At 45.4% G+C, this 24,781-nt stretch overlaps 1 protein-coding gene across 1 annotated transcript in view; it reads right to left on the reverse strand.

Moving 5' to 3' along the window:
- The window catches only part of AGBL1 (AGBL carboxypeptidase 1), a 602,072-nt gene that overhangs the window by 570,771 nt on the left and 6,520 nt on the right, over nt 1-24,781 (reverse strand). The window contains exons 4-6 of the mRNA XM_066589394.1: nt 22,941-23,087; nt 22,367-22,498; nt 3,328-3,421 (exon numbers count right to left, since the gene is read on the reverse strand). Coding sequence (XP_066445491.1) covers nt 3,328-3,421; nt 22,367-22,498; nt 22,941-23,087 — 373 coding nt within the window. The remainder of the gene's footprint in view (nt 1-3,327; nt 3,422-22,366; nt 22,499-22,940; nt 23,088-24,781) is intronic.

A 24,781-nucleotide genomic window follows, 5' to 3' on the forward strand; every position in this document is an offset into this window, starting at 1 on the left:
TTAAGGATTTAAAAAAAAAAAATCAAAAAATTTCCAACTTCTAAGGGTGAATTTAAAGAGGTTGTCACCATGTTTTGGCAGCCCTCACTGAGAGCACCATAATGCGGTGAGTTTATCGGAGATGTGATGTCACACTGATTGCAGTGATATGTCTGCTGTGTGTATCTGTGCAGTAGTTTAGGAGAAACCTTCAGTTTATTAGCAGGAGGAAGACCCAGAATTAGTTCTTTATATTCATGAGCTGCAGGTTAGTCACACCCACTCCAGCATCCAGCCAATGATTGGCAGCTCTCTTTCTATGTACAGTAAAAGGCAGACAGCAGTCAATCATTGACTGGACAGGGGGGTGGGAGTAGCGAGGCTGCAGCTCATGAATATCCAGGACTACTTTAGGTAGTCTTCTATGCATTTGCTACTACTGATAAAAGGCAAGTTTCTCAAAAACTACTGCATAGATCTACACAGCAGACATATCACTGTGATCAGTGTGAGTATGTTGTGCAGCCCTCAGATAGGGGTGCAAAAGGATGGTGACAGAGTTTCTTTAACTGTATATCTGAATCTCATTTTTAATATTCTGCAAATCTTATCTAACATTTGATAGCATTGGGGTGAGGACAAAATCTGGAAAAGTAGGGATATCGGCATAGCAACTAAATGCAGGATAGTGCAAACCTTTATTTTCCCCATAGCCATGTATGGATGTGAAAGCTGGACTGCAAAAAAAGCTGATAGAAGGAGGATTGATGCGTTGGAGCTGTGGTGCTGGCGAAAGCTGCTAAGTATACCCTGGACGGCGAAAGTAACAACCAGCGTAGTCCTGAATCTTATAGGCCCCAATATATCACTGGAGGGTAAGATGACCAGACTCAGGCTCACGGATTTTGTCCATTTAATGCAAGCACGGTCGCTAGAAAAATCTATAATGCTTGGAGAGATCAGTGGCAAAAGAAGACCCGGCCGCCAAAGGACACAATGGCTGATACTGTCAGAGCTGATACTGGCACAGATATCACACAACTGAAAAAAGCAATGCAAAACCGAAAAACATGGAGGGAGGGAGCCTTTAGGGTCACCGAGGGTCGTGAACGACTAAATGGCTAACAACAACATCAAATCTTATCTATGAGATTAATTTCCCTAGAAGGAATTGTAAATACTTAAAAACAATGAATATGGTTTAAAATAAGAAAGCATTCATCCCCCTCCTTTTGCTCCCAAAATGGCAATTCCTTTGTCTCACACCAATCCTTGTTCAGTCTGCTATAGACCTGACATGTCATCTTGACACAGGACTAGAGATGAGCGAGCATACTCACTAAGGGCAATTACTCGATCGAGTACCTGCCCGCTCGGAAGAAAAGATTCGGCTGCTGGCGGCGGGGGAGAGCGGGGAGGAACGGAGGGGAGATCTCTCTCTCCCTCTCTCCCCCCTGCTCCCCCCTGCTCACTGCCGCAACTCACCTCTCACCCGCACCGGCAGCCGAACCTTTTCTTCCGAGCGGGCAGGTACTCGCTAAGGACAATGCTCGATCGAGTAATTGTCCTTAGCGAGTATGCTCGCTCATCTCTACACAGGACCAAAGTAGGCAATCAATGACAACATTTATGTCAACTTCACAGACGTCTCTGTCATCAGCCCCTTAATATCACATATGTTTTGAACCTTAAAAGGAGTTGCCCAAGATAATCTTTATTTTTTTTTTTAAATGTTCTTCACGCCACAAAATAATAAAGAAACCTATACTCACTTATCCAGAGTTTGCACAACTTCGGCGTCATTCACTCTGGGTCTCTCCTGTGATGCAATTACAGTGGACTAAACTGAGGAGGAGGGTAGTGAAATGGTGGTAGTCAAGGTGGCATGGTTGCCCCTCTCCAATTGAAAATGCAGCCTAGCTCGGCACTGCACAGTGGTAAATTTGGCAGTTTTTATTGCATGCTGCCCCGTGGGGTCGGGCAATGAAAGATGGTGATACCCCAGAGGGGTGTTACCCACGAATTTGGGTAGGGGAAGATGTTATTTTATCATGATGCCAGTCTGTATACGGGTAGGGATTCCTTCTGAACAAAAATAATAAATACAGGGAAGTAAATATAACAGGGGGTAGAACTTCTTTTCCCTGGAGAGTGTAGTGTGGTACCTCAATACAAGTGTTAAGTTGGTGGAAAGGAACTTCAGGAGTCAGGTTGCAAATTAAACCAAAACCAATTTATTCCTCAAAAGCAGATGAGAGTTCAGGTTAACTTGCTTTCAACAGTTCACATAAGATGACTTTGGGGTAAACAGTTACTTTGGCAGACATTAATCACTTCTGCATTTTCCTCAGGGGATTGGTACAAGAAAACACATTTGTACCCTCTGCTGTTCCTGCCAGCTTTTCTCCCTGGCTGTGCCTATGACTGACTGACTTAGTTTCCTTTCCTTTACTTAGTCTCTCTTCTTCTCCTTTTCCCTCTGATGCTCCCAGTTAAAAGTCTTTGCTCTAGAGTACTCAGACTTGTGATGTTGTTTCCTTCCCACCGCACTGGCTGGCTCTACGATGACTTGCAGAGGGTTTCTCCTACTCCCTGATCTCCTTCAGTCTCCTCTGAACTGGCTAAAATGTTAAGACTGGAAAGACTGACCTAGCTCCGCCCACTCCTCTCTTTTATACTGTCGCTCCAACCCAGCCTATAATTGCGATCTACCTATCACAGGCCCTCTAGTCTTTGCTAAGCCTGGCTAACCACTCCCCCAGCTGTTGCTAGGTGACCTGTACTTATAAGGGACTGGAAAACATTGCCAATTAAATAACACGCAGTGAGGTACGAAATCACATCATTATAACCGTAAAACACCAACTTTACAATCCATGAAAACTAACATGAATTTAACCTTTGTTGAACCACAGAAGTGCAATAGTACCCAACTCTGGGGTACTACACATCGCTTACAGCCTGCAGAAGCACAGAGGACCATCTTGGCAGATGTGGGGAACCTGGAGAGGTGAATATAAGCTTTTTTTCTGAACTTTTTTATTTTTTAATTATCTAGGACAACCCTTTTAATGACAAAGCCTTTTTTGTCTTTTCATTGTCTCATTTCAAGAGTCATAACTTTTTATTTTTGCAACCCATGGCCGCCGCATGTCCCCCCGCCCTCCCCCCCCCAAAAAAAAACAGGAAAAAACACCAGCAAACACATAACAAGAAACACATCATTAGAAGCGCAATGTTCTGATACTACCCTGATAAAGTTTGTTATAAATTGGCTCTTGTGCTATTTTGAATAAACTTCATTAAAACCATCCTAGATAATCACTTTAATCAAATTAAGATACATACTTGACTGAGTGCGTGTGCCTTCTGGTGTACGGGGTGATGATTTTAAAAAGCAGCTCCATGGCACCATTTATACCCAACATCTCTGCAACCGAAACTGCAAAATATAAGAAATAAATACATAGTATCAAAATCTGCTGATATTTACAAAGTCTGACCTTTGTCTAGAAAGTTGCTACATCTGACAAAAGGTACATTCCATTCCCTAAGGTAACACATATCAGTGAACGAGGAATGTCTATAAATCTCTTTTTTTTTCCTAACAGTAAAAATTTTTGAACACTAATCAAAAGAGGATAGGATTTATATGTGCGGTAAGCTTGTTTTGAAAAGACATTTATCACAGATGCATCTCGAGTGTGCTTGTCTACTCGCATTTGACTTATAAACATCACTTTTTTTCTAGTTTGCTGGATTATGAGGGGACAGGCTGTTCTATGAGAATGTTCTCTTCCTAGAAAAGAGCAGGTGAATTGTTCCTAGCAATGCCTGACCCGAATGTAACTTACAAAGAAAATTCCAATCACTTGATTAAGATAATTTAAAGCCCTTGTCTATGAAAAATGAAGCATAGCAGTGCTAGGAATTCATCCTTCTATATTCTTACATTACAATTGCTTCTACTGTTGCGCTAATGTTCTCTTTCTTTGCAAAACTGATGAAATTGAAATTCCAATAAAACCATAATTTCCCAGCTGCTGTTTGCTAAGCATTGGCTCAACTATGTTTGGGCTGATGCTTGGTAAGAGTGGATGCAGATTGACAACAGCAAGGAGATCCAGCAGTGTGACTCGCTGAGTAACACCGGTAGTACATAATCATACATGCCACCAGCAGTTACACTCTCTCTGTCGGGGAGAGGATAATTGCATCAAGACCACATGCAGGATTGGAGATTATATGATAAGTAATAGAGAAAGTCAGAGGTGGGCCAGCAGGGGGTCTTGTGGTTTTTTTGAGATTTTCTAAAGGGATTCAAAGATATGTAATCTTTTCTTGAATAGTGACAGTTCGATTGTCAGGACACCTACCTTAGGATGAACGGGCCACAGCATGCGGTAAGTGCTGCCTGTGCTTTACACATTTCTTGCACAGCATTGTTCCCATCTGCTCACTGTGCAAGGAACTACAAAATAGTCTTATTTACTTGTGGTTGCAAATGGATCTGGATAAGTCGGGTGCTTGGGCAGAAAAGTGACTAATGAGGTTTGACATTGATGAATGTAAGGTTATGCACATGGACAGGGAAATATGTGTCATCATTACATGTTAAATAGGAAACCAATGGGTGAAGCTGACATGGAAAAGGACTTGGGGATTTTAGTTAACTGGAAACTCAACCGGTGCAACCAGTGTCAGGCAGCTGCTGCCAAGTCAAGTAGGATCATATGGTGCAACAAAAGAGGTCTAGGGGAACATTGTTTTTCCTCTTTACAAGTCACTGGTTAGACCACATATGGAATATTGTGGACAGTTTTGGGCAGAGTTACTCAAAAAGCTTGAGCGGGTACAAAAGTGGGCAATTAAAGTAATAAATGGAGTGGGCAGACTACAATACCCAAAGAGGTTATCAAAAATGGGTTATTCACTTTAGAAAAAAGAGGGGCAACCTAATAACTATGTATGGATAGCTCAGGGGACAATACAGAGATCTCTTCTGTGATCTGTTGATACCCACGACTGTGACTGTAACAGTCTAGAGGAAAGAAGGTTCCTACACAGACATAGAAGGGGTTCTTTAATGTAAAAGCAGTAAGACTATGGAACTCACTGCCAGAGGACATGGTGATGGGGATTTCGATAAAAAAGTTCAAGAGAGGTCTGGATGCCTTTCTTGAGTATTACAATATTACATGTTATAATCATTAATAACTTTCGAAGGGTTGTTGATCCAGGAATTATTCTGATTGCCAGATTTGGAGTTAGGACGGAATTTGTTTCCCTTAAATTAGGAAAATTGGCTTCTACCTCATTGGGTTTCCTGGCCTTCCTCTGGATCAACATTGGAGGGGGTGATGGGCTGAACTAGATGGACATATGTTTTTTTTCAAACTAATATATTATGTTACCATTTTGCTTGTGTATATATACTTAAAGGGAAGCTTTCACATCCTATAAGATTACCAATGCACCATACCTGCTCTGTGATTTCCAGGCCTGCTCATGTGATCAGTACTGACCAATCAAACAGCAATGCACAGTACGCATTAGGTAGTTAGAAAATTGTGTCAGCCATTTTGGATGACCAAAAATAGGAGTAGGAATTGGCATATCAGAGAAGATTTGCAAATAATATGCCCCCCTCAACCCTCCCGTCCTGGGACAGAATTTTTTCTAGAAACTGTAGAGTTACTTTAAAAAAATGTTAACATTTCTAATAATACATTGAGATGCGCTAGAAACCAGAGCGCTATTCATTAATTACAGGAAAAACAACGGGGCACGAGTCGTCATGACTATTTTGAATACATCAAAGCCTGGAGAGGACAGTTTTGATCTGTCCAGCACCTTTCTACAGACTCACATCTGCTACAGCCATCATTGGGAAATGTCAGATGTGATCACAGAAGATCAGACTTTCAAGGACATGCAGAGGGAAGGTGTAAGCTGACTAATGATGCTGCCCCAGCTGAAAGCTGTCTCATTCACAGGGGTGCATTTCAATATAGCAATTAAAAAAAACACCTATTTACTTGTATGGAAGCATATGTACAGGGATGAATATAATGGAGAAGGATATTGTATGCAGCTATTATTTGTGCCTTTATAAGCTGGAGGATATGGATATGCAGGAAGCATTATTCCCCAGGATGGTGTGTAAGAAGTTTGCATAAAGAAGAAAACACTTGGTAACAATTTGAATAATGTGACAGGCACCAACAATTGTTATGATGCAGTTTCTTTGTCGAAGTGTTCATTATTTAATTGCAGACTTTTAGCATCTTCTTGCAGCTGTACAAAGCGTACTCCAGCAACACAAAGGTGTTTATTGTACATCGTACATATTCTTGCTTAAGGAAGCAGAATTAGAAATGTAAATTATTGGTACAGCTTAGTCATCTTAATCTACTTGCTGGTTTCAGATCTTGTCTTATCTTTTTGGCAAAGTTACTTATAATTACTTTACATATAGGACTGATGAATCCTGAATGCAATAACAGCTCAGTATCAGGGGGGATTCAGATGACTGTATATCGGCTCGGTTTTCACGCCGAGCCGATATACGGTGCCCTCATCTGCAGGGGGGGGGGGAGGATGAAAGAGCCAGGAGCAGGAACTGAGCTCCTGCCCCCTCTCTGCCTCTCCGCCCCTCTGCACTATTTGCAATGAAAGGAGGCGGGATGGGGGTGGGGCTAAGTTGCACGAATTAGCCCTGCCCCATCCAGCCTCTCCCCATTGCAAATAGTGCAGAGGGGCGGAGAGGAGGCAGAGAGGGGGTGGGAGCTCAGAGCACTGCTCCTGGCTCTTCCAGGCTCTCCCCCCTGCAGAGAGAGACGACATATATCGGCTGGGCATGAAAACCCAGCCGATATATGTTCGTCTGAATCCAGCCTCATACACATGAATGAAATATTTCACTTAGGGTAAAAACACATGGTGCCCCTCCACAGTCATTTGTCCTTGCCTGGGAAAAAGATTTGTCAATATTGCTTACACCTGAACAGTTATCTAAAGTATACAACTGTACACTGAAATCCTCCATTTTAAGTAAGGAAACGGGATTCAAAATCCTCTCTCGTTGGTACAGGGTGCCTTCCCGATTACATAGAATGATATCAGAGGTCTCCCCACTTTGTTGGAGATGCGGCACAAGCCAGGGGACCTTATTACACATATTTTGGGAATGCCTGTTGTTGGCAGGTTTCTGGTTTGAGGTGTGGCGTATTACCTCCAAATTTACGAATTTTGTACTCCCCCCAGGCGCTCTGTGGGGGGAGACAAACATCCCCTCCTATTTCAATGTGGTTCCAACTAGAGATGAGCAAGCACCAAAATGCTCGGGTGCTCGTTACTCGAGTCGAACTTTCAGTGATGCTCGAGAGTTCGTTTCGAGTAACGAACCCCATTGAAGTCAATGGGCGACTCGAGCATTTTTGTATATGACTGGTGCTCCGCTAAGGTTTTCATTTGTGAAAATCTTAGCAAATCACCAAAGTCATGTAAAAAACACAGAAATGGATAGGGCAGGCGAGGAGCAACATGCAGGGCTACATTTCGGGCTCCGAGGTCTAACTATTAAGCCACAATAGTGGCAAGAGTGAGCCCCCCCCCCCACACTGTCAGCATAACGATCGTTCTCCTCTGCCACAGCTGTAACAGCTGTGGCAGAGAAGAACGATGTTAGCCCATTGAATTCAATGGAGCCGGCAATACAGCAGGTTCCACTGAAAGCAATGGGCTGCCGGCGATCGCGGGATGAATTGTCGGGAAGGGCTTAAATATATAAGCCCTTACCTGAAAAAGAAAGATTTTAGTGTAAAAAAAGAATAAAAATGCAGGCATTCTCTTCAATGGAGCCGCTGCTGCTGCCGGCGACTCCATTGAAGACAATGGTCCGCTGGCACACCTGAATTCTTTTTCAGGGAAGGGCTTTACATATAAGCCATTCCCTGGAAATGAATTAAAAGTGATTTAAAAAACAAAAAAAAATAGATACTCACCTCCCTTCAGCTGCCGGGGCACAGCCGCGTCTTCTCCTGCTGTCCCCTGCACTGTGGTGCTGAACTGCTGTCATTCAGCTGAGAGCTGCGCTGAGCCAATCACAGGCAACACTCACTCACCCATTCATGAATTCATGAATGGGTGTGAGTGAGATCTGCCTCTGATTGGCTCAGCGCTGAGCCAATCAGGGGCATGTCTGACTCACACCCCCTTCACACCCACTGCAGGCCGGCCGCGCTGAACTCCGTCTGCCGGGACAAGGTGAGTATATATATATTTTTTATTTTTACACATTTCTGGATGAATTGCAGGGAAAGGCTTATATATTTAAGCCCTTCCCGACAATTCATCCCGCGATCGCCGGCAGCCCATTGCTTTCAATGGAGCCGGCTGTATTGCTGGCTCCATTGAATTCAATGGGCTAACATCGTTCTGCCGGGACAAGGTAAGTATATATATATATTTTTTTTACACATTTTAGGATGATTTTCAGGTAAGGGCTTATATTTTTAAGCCCTTCCCGACAATTCATCCCGCGATCGCCGGCAGCCCATTGCTTTCAATGGAGCCGGCTGTATTGCCGGCTCCATTGAATTCAATGGTCAGTGCTCGTTTAAGCGAGACGAGTACCGCGTAGTGCTCGTCTCGAGTAACGAGCATCTCGAGCACCCTAATACTCGAACGAGCATCAAGCTCGGACGAGTATGCTCGCTCATCTCTAGTTCCAACTGATTAGTGAGACCATGGAGATGGCAGACCTTACAGCTTCTTTCAAAGACACTTGGGAAAAGTTCGCTAAAACGTGGCATTATTGGTTGGAGTTCCAAAACTCGGAGGAATATAAGAATCTTTATGGTCAATAAGCTCTGTAGATTCCCCACCCCAGGTTCTACTACGAGGGCCTTAACCCTTTGCTCCCATGCCCTTCACCCCTTCTCCAACAAAGTATAGGGGCTTGCTTTTTATTCTTTGAGTATTTTTTTTTTCTTCCCTTCCTTCTGTGTTTCCCGCCCCTTACCTTCCCTTACATAAATCCTCATTCCCCCCTCTCCACCATTGTAATCTACCCCCTCCTCTCCTGGCTGCTGAGAACTAGCAGTCAACTCCCTTTTTAAGGGTATATTTAGATTTAACACTAAACCTAAAGAACTGTTTTTCAGAAATTGTTGCTAAGCGATGCTCCAAAAAAAAGTTGGACCTCCTTCAAGTTTTTTTGTTGTGCACTAGAAAAACAGACGACATACCAGGAGTATAATACACTGAACGCATACAACTGCCGCACGGATATGCACACAGATTACAAATCGGTTCACAAAAATCAAACACTTTTGTTCCTCCATAACATGCACGAATAATATATTAATTATGTAATATAACCAAAAATTGCATTTAAATACATTCCATCTAATTTTAGTATGGTAGTAATAAGTATCATTGATTCTTTTAGCATTGTTTTAGAGTTTATTCATAGTTGCATATTACGGATCCATAATCTACCTTTGTCAATTCTAAAAACAATGCAAATACATTTCAATGGATTTTTTCACGATTTTTTTTTTACACATATGGCTTTTTTTTTAGTACACTGTATGTTCTAATGGATCACGTTGGTATCATTTTTAGCCCATAGAGGTCAATGGTTGAGTTTAGAAGCACATGTTCTGTGTATTCATAGCTCACACATGCATTCATATTTCTGGAGCATTACAAATATAGCAAAAAAAATAGCTAAACCTTTTAACAAAAAGAGAACAACTGTGGAGGAAAAACAGACAACACAGAAGAGGATATGGAACAGAAACAGAATAAATCATTAAAAGAAGCAATCCGTATTGTTCATCTGTATTTGATCAGTAATTTCAAATGGAAGTGTGAATGAGCCTTATCTGCTGGACAGTTTTAGGGCATCTTCACACAGGTGTATTTGCATGCTTTTGTGTATGCATAAAATTTACGTGCACAGTACACAGAGAATAGAACCCCTTAATTTCAATGGTTTTATTCTCATTTCTTGATTTTGCACACGTACTCGCGAAAAAAAATCAGACCTGCTCTATCTTTCTACACATTTTTGCATCAAAAGTCACCATAGAGGTCTATGGGAGCTGTGCAAATGCGCGCATTGATGCATGATTCCATGAAAGAAAGAACACATCTGGAACTCATAAGGCTAAATAGTCATTTAAATCGAGGTGTGTTTGTCTGCGTTTTGCAAATGAACACGCCCTACGTGAGCAAAAAGTATAGTAAAACACTCCGAAGTGAACGCAAAGAACTCCTTGTGCATAGCACAAATACATAGTGCTAAGATGTGTGCACAAAAACAAATACGCCTGTATGAAGGGGCCTTAGTCCTAAAGTATGTTGGACAGTGATGGTAGAAAGGCAGTAACAAATAGACAAAAGGTATAAGAACCATAGTGATAGCCCATTAAGATGATACAGAGCCTAAGCAGTGCTATAGGTACTCCTTAGTTCAGCCTGCTTTCATATTCATTCCTCATTGATACTGGCATGGAAGACTATGGCGTTAGTATGGAGTACTATGACACTGGCATGGAAGACTATGGCTTTGGCGTGGAGCACTGTGACACTGGCATGGAAGACTATGGCATTTGCATGGAGCACTATGACACGGGCATGGAAGACTATGGCATTGGCATGGAGCACTGGCATGGAAGACTATGGCATTGGCATCGAGCACTACGACTCTGGCATGGAGGACTATAGCATTGGCATAGAGCACTATGACACTGGCATGGAAGACTAAGGCATTAGCATGGAGCACTGTGACACTAGCATGGAGGACTATGGCATTGGCATGGAGCATTGTGCCATTGGCATAGAAGACTATGGCATTGGCATGAAGCACTGTGACAGTAGCATGGAGGACCATGACACTTGCATGCAGAGGTACAGGACTGCATTGATCTGTGTCAGAATACAGTATGTTCACATATGACAGATTTGTTATAAAACCGTTGCATACGGTTTGAAATATCCATGACATTTTACAGAAACAGCCCTCGTTGTGATGTGTGGCACAGGTATTCAGTCCCAGACATAGAATCATAGAATAGCAGAGTTGGAAGGGACCTCCATGGTCATTGGGTCCAACCTCCTGCTCAGTGCAGGATTCACTAAATCATCCCAGGCAGATGTCTGTCCAGCCATGCCTATTGGATGTCTGACATTTCTCCAATTGATTTCTCATGGATAAAGGGTTTGCAAACAAGCATCAGCCTTCGTGTCTTAGATATGTAGGGAGCTTGTTGATGTAAACTGTCCCAGGAGATAGGTCCTTACTTTGTTATAGCACCCCCTCACCTTTATGTATAGCACACCCTTTTAGAGCTATGGGACTAGAAACCTAACAGGCGAGACTTTAGGTAAGTTATGTCTTATGGTACAGTACATGGGTGATATTTTTTTATCTTACTTTGAGTGAGGAACACTTTACCGTAATGAAATGTTCCTAAAAGAAATGAAGTGTCTTAAATTACCAGAATATTTATAGTTATGCATGCATGCATCTTCACATTTCTTATATAATTTAGCAGCAACTTGGTTTTAGCCATTCCTCATCACTGTGAAATAACAAACTGCCAACTAAGAACTGCAGTCCACAGGCTGAGCATTTTCTGGTATCTCTTCTTTCTTTCTAGACTTATGAGATATTTTTATAGTTCCTCTTGGAAGGATTTCAGAGTCCTTCTTCGATGCTCCCAAAATGTCACAGTGTATTAAGAGAAAGACACCAATACCACATCAACATATCCAACCTGTCAGGTGTCTGCCAAACTATTTTGCTGATTGTATCATTTGGAAATGAAGTAGGAACTTGTTTCAACGAAAGCAAATAAAACAATTAGGAAAATTGGGCCTTTATTTAGTGACATACATATGCCTTAAGCCATCTTCATACGCCAGGCAATGCGGTACAAGCAGCTGACAAATATCATTGGTCATTCTCTAAGTATTCCTTCATCTGACTGCACACATGGCATTTGGTACTTTCGATCACTCAGCACTTTTCTGATGCCACTTTATGATATGCACAGTTATATAACGTTAGTACAAATATTGACATAATTAATAAAGTTTAATATTATACATAGGATCTTAGTACTACTGTAGATAAATGTGTCCAGGCTCTTAAAACAGTCAGTTATTGCATTTCTAAAAGTTCTACATAGCTGTGGACATGAGGTGCTCATAGTGGAGTATATTTCATTATGCAATTTGTCTCCCGCTACAGATAGCCCGCTTTTTTCAGACTGCAGAAGGCATTGTTTGTTTACTTACAAGAGACCATATAGAGATACACATGGAAAAACCTGTAGACAAAGTCTATGAATGTATATGAGTAGACAAATGGAATTCCACTTCTATTAAAATTCAGTTTTGATACATATTCACATATATAAGCATTAGAGATGAGCGAGCACCAGAATGCTCGGGTGCTCGTTATTCGGGACGAACTTTTCGCGATGCTCGAGGGTTCGTTTCGAGTAACGAACCCCATTGAAGTCAATGGGCGACCCGAGCATTTTTGTATTTCGCCGATGCTCGCTAAGGTTTCCTTGTGTGAAAATCTGGGCAATTCAAGAAAGTGATGGGAACGACACAGCAACGGATAGGGCAGGCGAGGGGCTACATGTTGGGCTGCATCTCAAGTTCACAGGTCCCACTATTAAGCCACAATAGCGGCAAGAGTGGGGCCCCCATCCTCCCAAAAACTTTTACTTCTGAAAAGCCCTCATTAGCATGGCATACCTTAGCTAAGCACCACACTACCTCCAACAAAGCACAATCACTGCCTGCATGACACTCCACTGCCACTTCTCCTGGGTTACATGCTGCCCAACCGCCCCCCCTCCCCCCCACAGCGCACACCAAAGTGTCCCTGCGCAGCCTTCAGCTGCCCTAATGCCTCACCACCCTCATGTCTATTTAGAAGTGCGTCTGCCATGAGGAGGAACCGCAGGCACACACTGCAGAGGTTGGCACGGCTAGGCAGCGACCCTCTTTAAAAGTGGCGGGGCGATAGCCCACAATGCTGTACAGAAGCAATGAGAAATAGAATCCTGTGCCACCGCCATCAGGAGCTGCACACGTGGGCATAGCAATGGGGAACCTATGTGCCACACACTATTCATTCTGTCAAGGTGTCTCTGCATGCCCCAGTCAGACCGTGCTTTTTAATTCATAGACACAGGCAGGTACAACTCCCTATTGTGAAGTCCCTGTCGACCGACAGCATGGGTGGCTTCCTGGAACCCACCGGCGGTACATAAAAATATCCCATTGCAGTGCCCAACACAGCTGAGGTAGTAATGTCGTGCTTAATGCAGGTGGGCTTCGGCCCACACTGCATGCCCCAGTCTGACTGGGGTTCTTTACAAGTGGAAACAGATGCATTTATAATTCCCTGTGGACCCACAGCAGGGGTGGGTGCCAGGAAGCCACCGGCGGTACATAGAAATATCCCATTGCATTGCCCAACACAGCTGAGGTAGTAATGTCGTGCTTAATGCAGGTGGGCTTCGGCCCACACTGCATGCCCCAGTCAGACTGGGGTTCTTTACAAGTGGAAACAGATGCATTTATAATTCCCTGTGGACCCACAGCAGGGGTGGGTGCCAGGAAGCCACCGGCGGTACATAGAAATATCCCATTGCATTGCCCAACACAGCTGAGGTAGTAATGTCGTGCTTAATGCAGGTGGGCTTCGGCCCACACTGCATGCCCCAGTCAGACTGGGGTTCTTTACAAGTGGACACAGATGCATTTATAATTCCCTGTGGACCCACAGCAGGGGTGGGTGCCAGGAAGCCACCGGCGGTACATAGAAATATCCCATTGCATTGCCCAACACAGCTGAGGTAGTAATGTCGTGCTTAATGCAGGTGGGCTTCGGCCCACACTGCATGCCCCAGTCAGACTGGGGTTCTTTTCAAGTGTACAGATGTAGTAAAAACTCCGTGTGCACCTACAGCATGGGTGGCTCCCTGGAACCCACCGGCGGTACATAGAAATATCCCATTGCATTGCCCAACACAGCTGAGGTAGTAATGTCGTGCTTAAAGGGGTTGTCTCGCGGCAGCAAGTGGGGTTATACACTTCTGTATGGCCATATTAATGCACTTTGTAATATACATCGTGCATTAAATATGAGCCATACAGAAGTTATTCACTTACCTGCTCCGTTGCTGGCGTCCCCGTTGCCATGGTTCCGTCTAACTTCGGTGTCTTCTTGCTTTTTTAGACGCGCTTGCGCAGATGCATCTTCTCCCTTCGGCTGGTCTTGGAAGCATCGGCGTTTTGGCTCCGCCCCCTTGTACGCATCATCGCGTAGCTCCGCCCCATGACGTGTGCCGGTTCCAGCCTCCCGATTGGCTGGAATCGGCACGTGATGGGGGCGGAGCTACGCGATGATGCGTACAAGGTGGCGGAGCCAAAACGCCGATGCTTCCAAGACCAGCCGAAGGGAGAAGATGCATCTGCGCAAGCGCGTCTAAAAAAGCAAGAAGACACCGAAGTTAGACGGAACCATGGCAACGGGGACGCCAGCAACGGAGCAGGTAAGTGAATAACTTCTGTATGGCTCATATTTAATGCACGATGTATATTACAAAGTGCATTAATATGGCCATACAGAAGTGTATAGACCCACTTGCTTTCGCGAGACAACCCCTTTAATGCAGGTGGGCTTCGGCCCACACTGCATGCCCCAGTCAGACTGGGGTTCTTTTCAAGTGTACAGATGTAGTAAAAACTCCGTGTGCACCTACAGCATGGGTGGGTGCCAGGAAGCCACCGGCGGTACATAGAAATATCCCATTGCATTGCCCAACACAGCTGAGGTAGTAATGTCGTGCTTAATGCAGGTGGGCTAAAAATTTATTTGATTACACTGTAGGCGAGGGCCCACAAAAATTGCTGTATCAACAGTACTAATGTACCTGAAAAAAATTGGCCATGGCCAACCAAGAGGGCAGGTGAAACCCATTAATCGCTTTGGTTAATGTGGCTTAAGTGGTAACTAGGCCTGGAGGCAGCCCAGTTTAACGAAAAATTGGTTCAAGTTAAAGTTCCAACGCTTTTCAGAGCATTGAAACATCTAAAAATTGTTTAGAAAAATTATGAGTGAGCCTTGTGGCCCTAAGAAAAATTGCCCGTTCAGCGTGATTACGTGAGGTTTCAGGAGGAGGAGCAGGAGGAGGAGGAGGAGGAGGAGGAATATTAGACACAGATTGATGAAGCAGAAATATCCCCGTTTTGGATGGTGAGAGAGAACGTAGCTTCCATCCGCGGGTGCAGCCTACGTGTTGCTTACGTATCGCTGCTGTCCGCTGGTGGAGAAGAGAAGTCTGGGGAAATCCAGGCTTTGTTCATCTTGATGAGTGTTAGCCTGTCGGCACTGTCGGTTGACAGGCGGGTACGCTTATCTGTGATGATTCCCCCAGCCGCACTAAACACCCTCTCCGACAAGACGCTAGCCGCAGGACAAGCAAGCACCTCCAGGGCATACAGCGCTAGTTCAGGCCACGTGTCCAGCTTCGACACCCAGTAGTTGTAGGGGGCAGAGGCGTCACCGAGGATGGTCGTGCGATCGGCTACGTACTCCCTCACCATCCTTTTATAGTGCTCCCGCCGACTCAGCCTTGACTGGGGAGCAGTGACACAGTCTTGCTGGGAAGCCATAAAGCTGGCCAGGCCCTTAAAGACTGTTGCACTGTCTGGGCTGTACATGCTGCTCGATCTACGCACCTCCCCTGCTACATGGCCCTCGGAACTGCGCCTTCTGCCACTAGCGCTGTCGGATGGGAATTTTACCATCAGCTTGTCCGCCAGGGTCCTGTGGTATAGCAACACTCTCGAACCCCTTTCCTCTTCGGGAATGAGACTGGGAAGGTTCTCCTTATAGCGTGGGTCGAGCAGTGTGTACACCCAGTAATCCGTAGTGGCCAGAATGCGTTGAATGCGAGGGTCACGAGAAAGGCATCCTAACATGAAGTCAGCCATGTGTGCCAGGGTACCTGTACGCAACACATGGCTGTCCGCACTAGGAAGATCACTTTCAGGATCCTCCTCCTCCTCCTCCTCCTCAGGCCATACACGCTGAAATGATGACAGGCAACCAGCATGGGTACCGTCAGCAGTGGGCCAAGCTGTCTCTTCCCCCTCCTCCTCATCCTCCTCCTCCTCCTCCTGAACGCGCTGAGATATAGACAGGAGGGTGCTCTGACTATCCAGCGACATACTGTCTTCCCCCGGCTCTGTTTCCGAGCGCAAAGCGGCTGCCTTTATGGTTTGCAGGGAACTTCTCAAGATGCATAGCAGAGGAATGGTGATGCTAATGATTGCAGCATCGCCGCTCACCACCTGGGTAGACTGATCAAAGTTTCGAAGGACCTGGCAGATGTCTGCCAAACAGGCCCATTCTTCTGAAAAGAATTGAGGAGGCTGACTCCCACTGCGCCGCCCATGTTGGAGTTGGTATTCCACTATAGCTCTACGCTGCTCATAGAGCCTAGCCAACATGTGGAGCGTAGAGTTCCACCGTGTGGGCACGTCGCACAGCAGTCGGTGCACTGGCAGATTAAAGCGATGTTGCAGGGTGCGCAGGGTGGCAGCGTCCGTGTGGGACTTGCGGAAATGTGCGCAGAGCCGGCGCACCTTTACGAGCAGGTCTGACAAGCGTGGGTAGCTTTTCAGAAAGCGCTGAACCACCAAATTAAAGACGTGGGCCAGGCATGGCACGTGCGTGAGGCTGCCGAGCTACAGAGCCGCCACCAGGTTACGCCCGTTGTCACACACGACCATGCCCGGTTGGAGGCTCAGCGGCGCAAGCCAGCGGTCCGTCTGCTCTGTCAGACCCTGCAGCAGTTCGTGGGCCGTGTGCCTCCTATCTCTTAAGCTGAGTAGTTTCAGCACGGCCTGCTGACGCTTGCCGACCGCTGTGCTGCCACGCCGCGCGACACCGACTGCTGGCGACGTCCTGCTGCTGCTGACACATCTAGATTGCGAGACAGAGGTTAAGGAGGAGGAGGAGGAGGAGGGTGCTTTAGTGGAAGAAGCATACACCGCCGCAGATACCACCACCGAGCTGGGGCCCGCAATTCTGGGGGTGGGTAGGACGTGAGCGGTCCCAGGCTCTGACTCTGTCCCAGCCTCCACTAAATTCACCCAATGTGCCGTCAGGGAGATGTAGTGGCCCTGCCCGCCTGTGCTTGTCCACGTGTCCGTAGTTAAGTGGACCTTGCCACTAACCGCATTGGTGAGGGCGCGTACAATGTTGCGGGAGACGTGGTCGTGCAGGGCTGGGACGGCACATCGGGAAAAGTAGTGGCGACTGGGAACTGAGTAGCGCGGGGCCGCCGCCGCCATCATAGCTTTGAAGGACTCCGTTTCCACAACCCTATACGGCAGCATCTCAAGGCTGATAAATTTGGCTATGTGGACGGTTAACGATTGAGCGTGCGGGTGCGTGGCAGCGTACTTGCGCTTGCGCTCCAACACTTGCGCTAGCGACGGCTGGACTGTGCGGTGCGAGACATTGGTGGATGGGGCCGAGGACAGCGGAGGTGAGGCTGTGGGTGCAGGCCATGAGACGGTTGTGCCTGTGTCCTGAGAGGGAGGTTGGATCTCAGTGGCAGGTTGGGGCACAGGGGGAGAGGCAGCGGTGCAAACCGGAGGCGGTGAACGGCCTTCGTCCCACCTTGTGGGGTGCTTGGCCATCATATGTCTGCACATGCTGGTGGTGGTGAGGCTGTTGGTGGTGGCTCCCCGGCTGATCTTGGCGCGACAAAGGTTGCACACCACTGTTCGTCGGTCGTCAGGCGTCTCTGTGAAAAACTGCCAGACCTTAGAGCACCTCGGCCTCTGCAGGGTGGCATGGCGCGAGGGGGCGCTTTGGGAAACACTTGGTGGATTATTCGGTCTGGCCCTGCCTCTACCCCTGGCCACCGCACTGCCTCTTGCAACCTGCCCTGCTGATGCCCTTGCCTCCCCCTCTGAAGACCTGTCCTGAGTAGGCGTTGCACACCAGGTGGGGTCAGTCACCTCATCGTCCTGCTGCTCTTCCTCCGAATCCTCTGTGCGCTGCTCCCTTGGACTTACTGCCCTTACTACTACCTCACTGCAAGACAACTGTGTCTCATCGTCATCGTCCTCCTCACCCACAGAAAGTTCTTGAGACAGTTGGCGGAAGTCCCCAGCCTCTTCCCCCGGACCCCGGGAACTTTCAAATGGTTGGGCATCAGTGACGATAAACTCCTCTGGTGGGAGAGGAACCGCTGCTGCCCAATCTAAGCAGGGGCCCGAGAACAGTTCCTGGGAGTGTTCCCGCTCCTGAGCAGGTGTCATTGTAGTGGAGTGAGGAGGCTGGGAGGAAGGAGGAGCAGCAGACAGAGGATTCGGATTTGCAGCACTGGACGGCGCAGAACTGTGGGTGGATGATAGCTTGCTCGAAGCACTTTCTGCCATCCAGGACAGGACCTGCTCACACTGCTCATTTTCTAATAAAGGTCTCCCGCGTGGACCCATTAATTGGGCGATGAATGTGGGGACGCCAGAAACGTGCCTCTCTCCTAATCGCGCAGCAGTCGGCTGCGACACACCTGGATCAGGAGCTCGGCCTGTGCCCACACCCTCACTTGGCCCTCCGCGTCCTCGGCCACGTCCACGTCCTCTAGGCTTACCCCTACCCCTTAGCATGCTGTATTACCAGTGATTTGATTTCCCAGGCTGGAAATAAATTGGCGCAAGCCTGCAGGCCAAATATGTTTTCGCTTTTTTGCAAAGGGAAGACCCCACTGCGTGTATTCAATGAAAAACAAGAAGTTTAATATCTGTGGTGTGGCCCTCAAAAAGTGTCACACAAGTATAGTGTAGCAGAGTTATTAACTCTAGCAGAGCAGGTATTTGCCAGTCAGGAAAGACAATGGCGCTAGGCTGCAGTAAAGCGTAGCTGGTTGCGTCTGATTTTTGTACGTTGTACACGCAGCACACACGTACACAGAGACCTTAGGACTGACACAGGCAGGCCAAATATAATTTCTTTTCCTTTTTAGCTTAGGGAAGACCCCACTGCGTATATTCAATGAACAAGAAGTTTAATATCTGTGGTGTGGCCCTCAAAAAGTGTCACACAAGTATAGTGTAGCAGAGTTATTAACTCTAGCAGAGCAGGTATTTGCCAGTCAGGAAAGACAATGGCGCTAGGCTGCAGTAAAGCGTAGCTGGTTGCGTCTGATTTTTGTACGTTGTACACGCAGCACACACGTACACGCAGACCTTAGGACTGACACAGGCAGGCCAAATATAATTTCTTTTCCTTTTTAGCTTAGGGAAGCACCCACTGCGTATATTCAATGAACAAGAAGTTTAATATCTGTGGTGTGGCCCTCAAAAAGTGTCACACAAGTATAGTGTAGCAGAGTTATTAACTCTAGCAGAGCAGGTATTTGCCAGTCAGGAAAGACAATGGCGCAAGCCTGCAGTAAAGCGTAGCTGGTTGCATCTGATTTTTGTACGTTGTACACGCAGCACACACGTACACGGAGACCTTAGGACTGACACAGGCTGGCCAAATATAATTTTTTTCCTTTTAAGCAAAGGGAAGACCCCACTGCGTGTATTCAATGAATAATGTATGTCTTCTGGCCCTGCCTACACAATTCTATCCCTGTAGTATTAATGCCGGGTGCAATGCTCTGCACAGCCGGTTTTGAGAAAAAAAAAAAAATGCAACACTGCTAACAGCAGCCTGGACAGTACTGCACACGGATAGAAGTGGCCCTAGAAAGGACCGTTGGGGTTCTTGAAGCCTACACTAACTCCTAACACTCTCCCTGCCTAACCTCCACTTCTGTCCCTATTGCAGGGCGCAATGCTCTGCAGATCCAATTTTGGAAAAAAAAAAAAAAAATACTGTGCTAACACAGTACTGCACACTAGTAGATGTGGCCCTGAGAAGGGCCGTTGGGGTTCTTGAAGCCTACACTGACTCCTAACGCTCTCCCTACAGCAGCACCAGCAGCAGCACTTTCCCTCAGCTAAGTCACAAGGCATGTGTGGCGAGCCGCGGGAGGGGCCGATTTTTATACTCGGGTGACATCTGATCGCCCCAGCCACTCACAGCAGGGGGGTGGTATAGGGCTTGAACGTCACAGGGGGAAGTTGTAATGCCTTCCCTGTCTTTCAATTGGCCAGAAAAGCGTGCTAACGTCTCAGAGAGGAAACTGAAAGTAACCGGAACACCGCGTGGTGCTCGTTACGAGTAACGAGCATCCCGAACACCCTAATATTCGCACGAATATCAAGCTCGGACGAGTACGTTCGCTCATCTCTAATAAGCATGTAAGCATCTTTAGTACCTAGTAGAGGTCCTTTTACTATCATGATTGGTTGCATATATGATGCATAGCCCGAGATCAGCTACTGACAGCATTCCTAGGGAATCTTAGCCTATTTCTCATGGGCAATGACCTCCAGTTCACTAATATTCTTGGGTTTGCATGCTGTAACCGCCTTCTTCAAATTTCACCGAATATTTTCTATGGGGTACAAGTCGGGTGACTATGATAGCCACTTCAGCATTTTCCAAGACTAGTTCTGAGACCAATCCTTGGTGGACTTTGAGGTATGATTGGGATCGTTGTCCTATTGGAGGGTTCAATGATATCCAATCTTCAGATTCCACACTGAAGTCATGATGTAATCTGCTAGGATTTCCTGATACATGATTGAATCCATCTTGCCCTCCACACGCTGCAGATTTCCAGTGCCAGAGGAAGCAAAGCAGCCCCAGAGTATCACCGAGCCACCACCATACTACACTGCAGGCAGGGTGTTCTTTTCATTGTATGCTTCATTCTTCCCCCTCCAGACATACCGCTGATTCATAGGCCAGAAAAGTTCCAGTTTGGCTTCTCAGAAAAAAAGTACTTTTTTGTACTAATGGGTCAGTATCGAGGAATGTCTTGGATTTCAAACATGAAGACTTTCAGCATTTAGTAAGTGATTTACTATGCAACTGAATATCTCAGCTCTTGCTGTCACCAAATATTGCTGCAGGACTTTTGCAATCACTCGAGGGTTTCTGGCTACCTGCCTTCTCAGGAATCTGGTGGCAGCTGGGGAAAGCTTCTTTTTTCTGCCACATCCAGGTAGAGTAGTCAGTGTTACCTTGACTTTGAACTTGTGGACCATGCTTCAACTGTATGCCTAGGAACATGCAGTGCCTGTGCTCTTAACTTTTTGGACCACTCCCTTGACTTAGGTTTTCTTTACATGAAACAACTATTGACCAACAAATTGCTCAAAAAAGCAATCTTAAGCAATAGTTATCCCATGTAAACATGGGACCTGACAGGGTGCTGAGCAAGAAATCACTCATTAGTCAGGTCACCAAGTGACTAATGACTAAGTTTCAGTATAAACAGGCAGTTATTCATCTTTGAACAACTTCCTGTTAACAGGGAATACAGGTGAGTTGCCAGAAAATATTTCTGGCACACTCCACCTATTACTCTTGCTCCTGTGTGAAAGCACAGAAGCTTTAGTCATCCTTTGTAATGTAACCCTTAGCCATGTTTCTAACATGCAATCAAATGTCTCAGTCATCAAAGCCCTAACCAGTCCAGGTATTTGATGTGTTTTATCTCAAGCATACCTGATGCAACTAATGAAGCCCTTAATTAGTTGCATCAGGCGTGATTGAGAAAATATTTGATTTGCAAATGTGTGCTCTTATGAGAAAATCTATTCAGCCGGTTGAATGATTCTGAGACAACAGGAGTCATGAAAAGTGGCAGTTTGTGTTAAATTTAGAGAAACCGCTTGTTACATTACTTGTGTTGAGCTATTTACATTGTTCTTGCTTATTCTTGATTTTTTTTTTTGCAAACAGCTAAAATGTTATAAATTTGGAAAATAAACTAACTTGCAAAAGAGGTTGAATAATTTTGATTGAAATTGTATATTGGTTTCTAGATATAGCTCCAATTAGCAAACAATTCACTGCCAGTGAATAATATAATATTCTCTTATCATTACATTGGTTTATGTTACAGTATCTGTGATACAGCATTTCTAGTTTGTGCTTATTATCAAAGTAATGAGAGCCAGAGTGGTAATACTTATCAGCATAGTAATAATTTCCATGATGCATTATCTCATATAACAAAATACATTATTGGGATGACTGATAGCAGCACTATATGCTTTCTCAGTCTCCTAAAGATACAATTTATGAAATTTGTCATTTTTTATACAATATCATCTTAATTAAAGATGTCTCTACCTACAGGTCACATGTTGATTTTGCTATTTTGGGGCTTTTATTAAAGCTTTGCCTTTCTTGCATACATACCATTGGAAGCATATAATTGAATAGCGTAGAGGCAGGGGGTAACATTGTCAGACTTTGTCAGATTTCTTCTTATTAAACTGAGGGTGACATCAGTAGCTTCCAGTATCTGTGCCTTTTCTCCAAACTTTTCATCTAAAATAGAACAGAAGTATGTATTACATAAACTTGATTTTTTTTTATCACATAAAGCTAACATCTCTGTTTTTTAACCACTAGCCTTGGTTCTGCCTACTTTTGTCTTCTTGACACCAAAATTTAAACGTGGGGGGCACACTTCTCATACATTGCCATTCAAGTAAATGGAAGTGAGCTTCAGTACCAGGTCCAGCAACAACAGTACATATAGTGATGTGCCTGGGTAGAAGAAGACAAGGCATTTGCTGTTCTCTCTCACTCTTCCCAAATATTACACCATCTTGTCTCATGTCCCATTTAACTATTTGCATTTTCATGTCTTTTTTTCAACGTACTTTTGCCCACCTGACATTATGCCTCATATAGATTTGATTTGATTTAATTTAATGTCAGAAGTATCCAGAGGTATAATAATGTAAGAATCCTACAGATACTGTACCTCTCTGCCCTACCTTGACCATCAGACGGAGGAGGGGTACTATGAGACTGTAGTCGAGGGAATCTGATCTTGCCAAATTTACCAGGGTTTGAAGAAGGGCTTCACTGCCACCCTTGGCTATCATGTAGTGAATCCTGCGGTGAGTTCCTGGAAAAATTAGACAGGTAGAATATTTTATACTTAGCTCACCATTCTCTGTGTTTTACAATAAATGAATAGTTTTCTCATCTTTTATTCTATACCCCCTTAATCATCTACCAACAGAAAGGTAAAAGATAGAATTTACTTACGTAATTCCTTTTTCCTGCAGTCTATACAAAAGCACATACATATGGGGTTAAATCCCCCTGCCACATACCATGAAGGGTTAAAAATAGAGATGAGCGAGCACCAAAATGCTCGGGTGCTCGTTACTCGAGTCGAACTTTCAGTGATGCTCGAGAGTTCGTTTCGAGTAACGAACCCCATTGAAGTCAATGGGTGACTCGAGCATTTTTGTATATCGCCGATGCTCGCTAAGTTTTTCATTTGTGAAAATCTGCAAAACACAAGAAAGTGATGGAAACGACACAGAAACGAATAGGGCAGGCGAGGAGCTACATTTTGGGCTGCATCTCAAGTTCCCAGGTCCCACTATTAAGCCACAATAGCGGCAAGAGTGAGACCCCCCCCCCCCCCACTGTCAGCGTAAAGATCGTTCTCCTCTGCCACAGCTGTAACAGCTGTGGCAGAGAAGAACGATGTTAGCCCATTGAATTCAATGGAGCCGGCAATACAGCCGGCTCTATTGAAAGCAATGGGCTGCCTGCGTACGCGGGATGAATTGTCGGGAAGGGCTTAGATATATAAGCCCTTCCCTGCAATTCATCTAGAAATGTGTAAAAATGAAAAATATATATATACTTACCTGGTCCCGGCAGAACGATGTTAGCCCATTGAATTCAATGGAGCCGGCAATACAGCCGACTCCATTGAAAGCAATGGGCTGCCGGCGATCGCGGGATGAATTGTCGGGAAGGGGTTAAATATATAAGCCCTTCCCTGCAATTCATCCAGAAATGTGTAAAAATAAAAAAATATATATATATACTTACCTGGTCCCGGCAGACGGAGTTCAGCACGGCAGACTGCAGTTCTCCTGAACTGCTCTGAACAGCTGTGAGTAGTATTCAGCAGCCGGGGATTTAAAATCCCCGTCTGCTGAATAAGATGCCTCTGAATGGTCACAGCCTGACCAATCAGAGGCATTCCTCACTCACACCCATTCATGAATTCATGAATGGGTGAGTGAGGGCTGCCTCTGATTGGCTCAGCGCAGGGACAGCTGAGAGCTGCCCCTGAGCCAATCAGAGGCAGCCCTCACTCACCCATTCATGAATGCTCACGATGGATGATGAGCTGAATGATGATCATTCGGTGTAAATAGCAGCCGCTCAGTACTGAACATCTGCTATGTTAAGTGAATGGAGAGGGGCGGGGGAGAGCGAGGAGTGAAATCTCCTCCAGCCACCCCGCTGTGAAGCAATGATACCTGCTCCTATGCAAAAGCACATGAGTGGGTACTTGCGGGGACGAGTGTCGGGCATCGTTTACCTGACATTCATCCCGTCTAAATGGGCCTTTAGGAGTAGATCCGGCAAATATTAATTTGATTTAGATTTCTCTTTTGTTCATTCACTTTGCATTTTGCTAATTGACAAAAATAAACTATTAACACATCTATTTTTGAAAGCATTCTTACTTGGCAGCACTTATTCCACACTTGCCTAAAACTTTTGCACAGCACTGTAGGTGTCTAAGTGTATTTTCTAAAATTAATTAAACTCAGTAAAGATGATTAT

The sequence above is a fragment of the Eleutherodactylus coqui genome, chromosome 2 (genome assembly GCF_035609145.1).
Source record: "Eleutherodactylus coqui strain aEleCoq1 chromosome 2, aEleCoq1.hap1, whole genome shotgun sequence".
In the NCBI taxonomy this organism is placed as follows: Eukaryota; Metazoa; Chordata; class Amphibia; order Anura; family Eleutherodactylidae; genus Eleutherodactylus; species Eleutherodactylus coqui.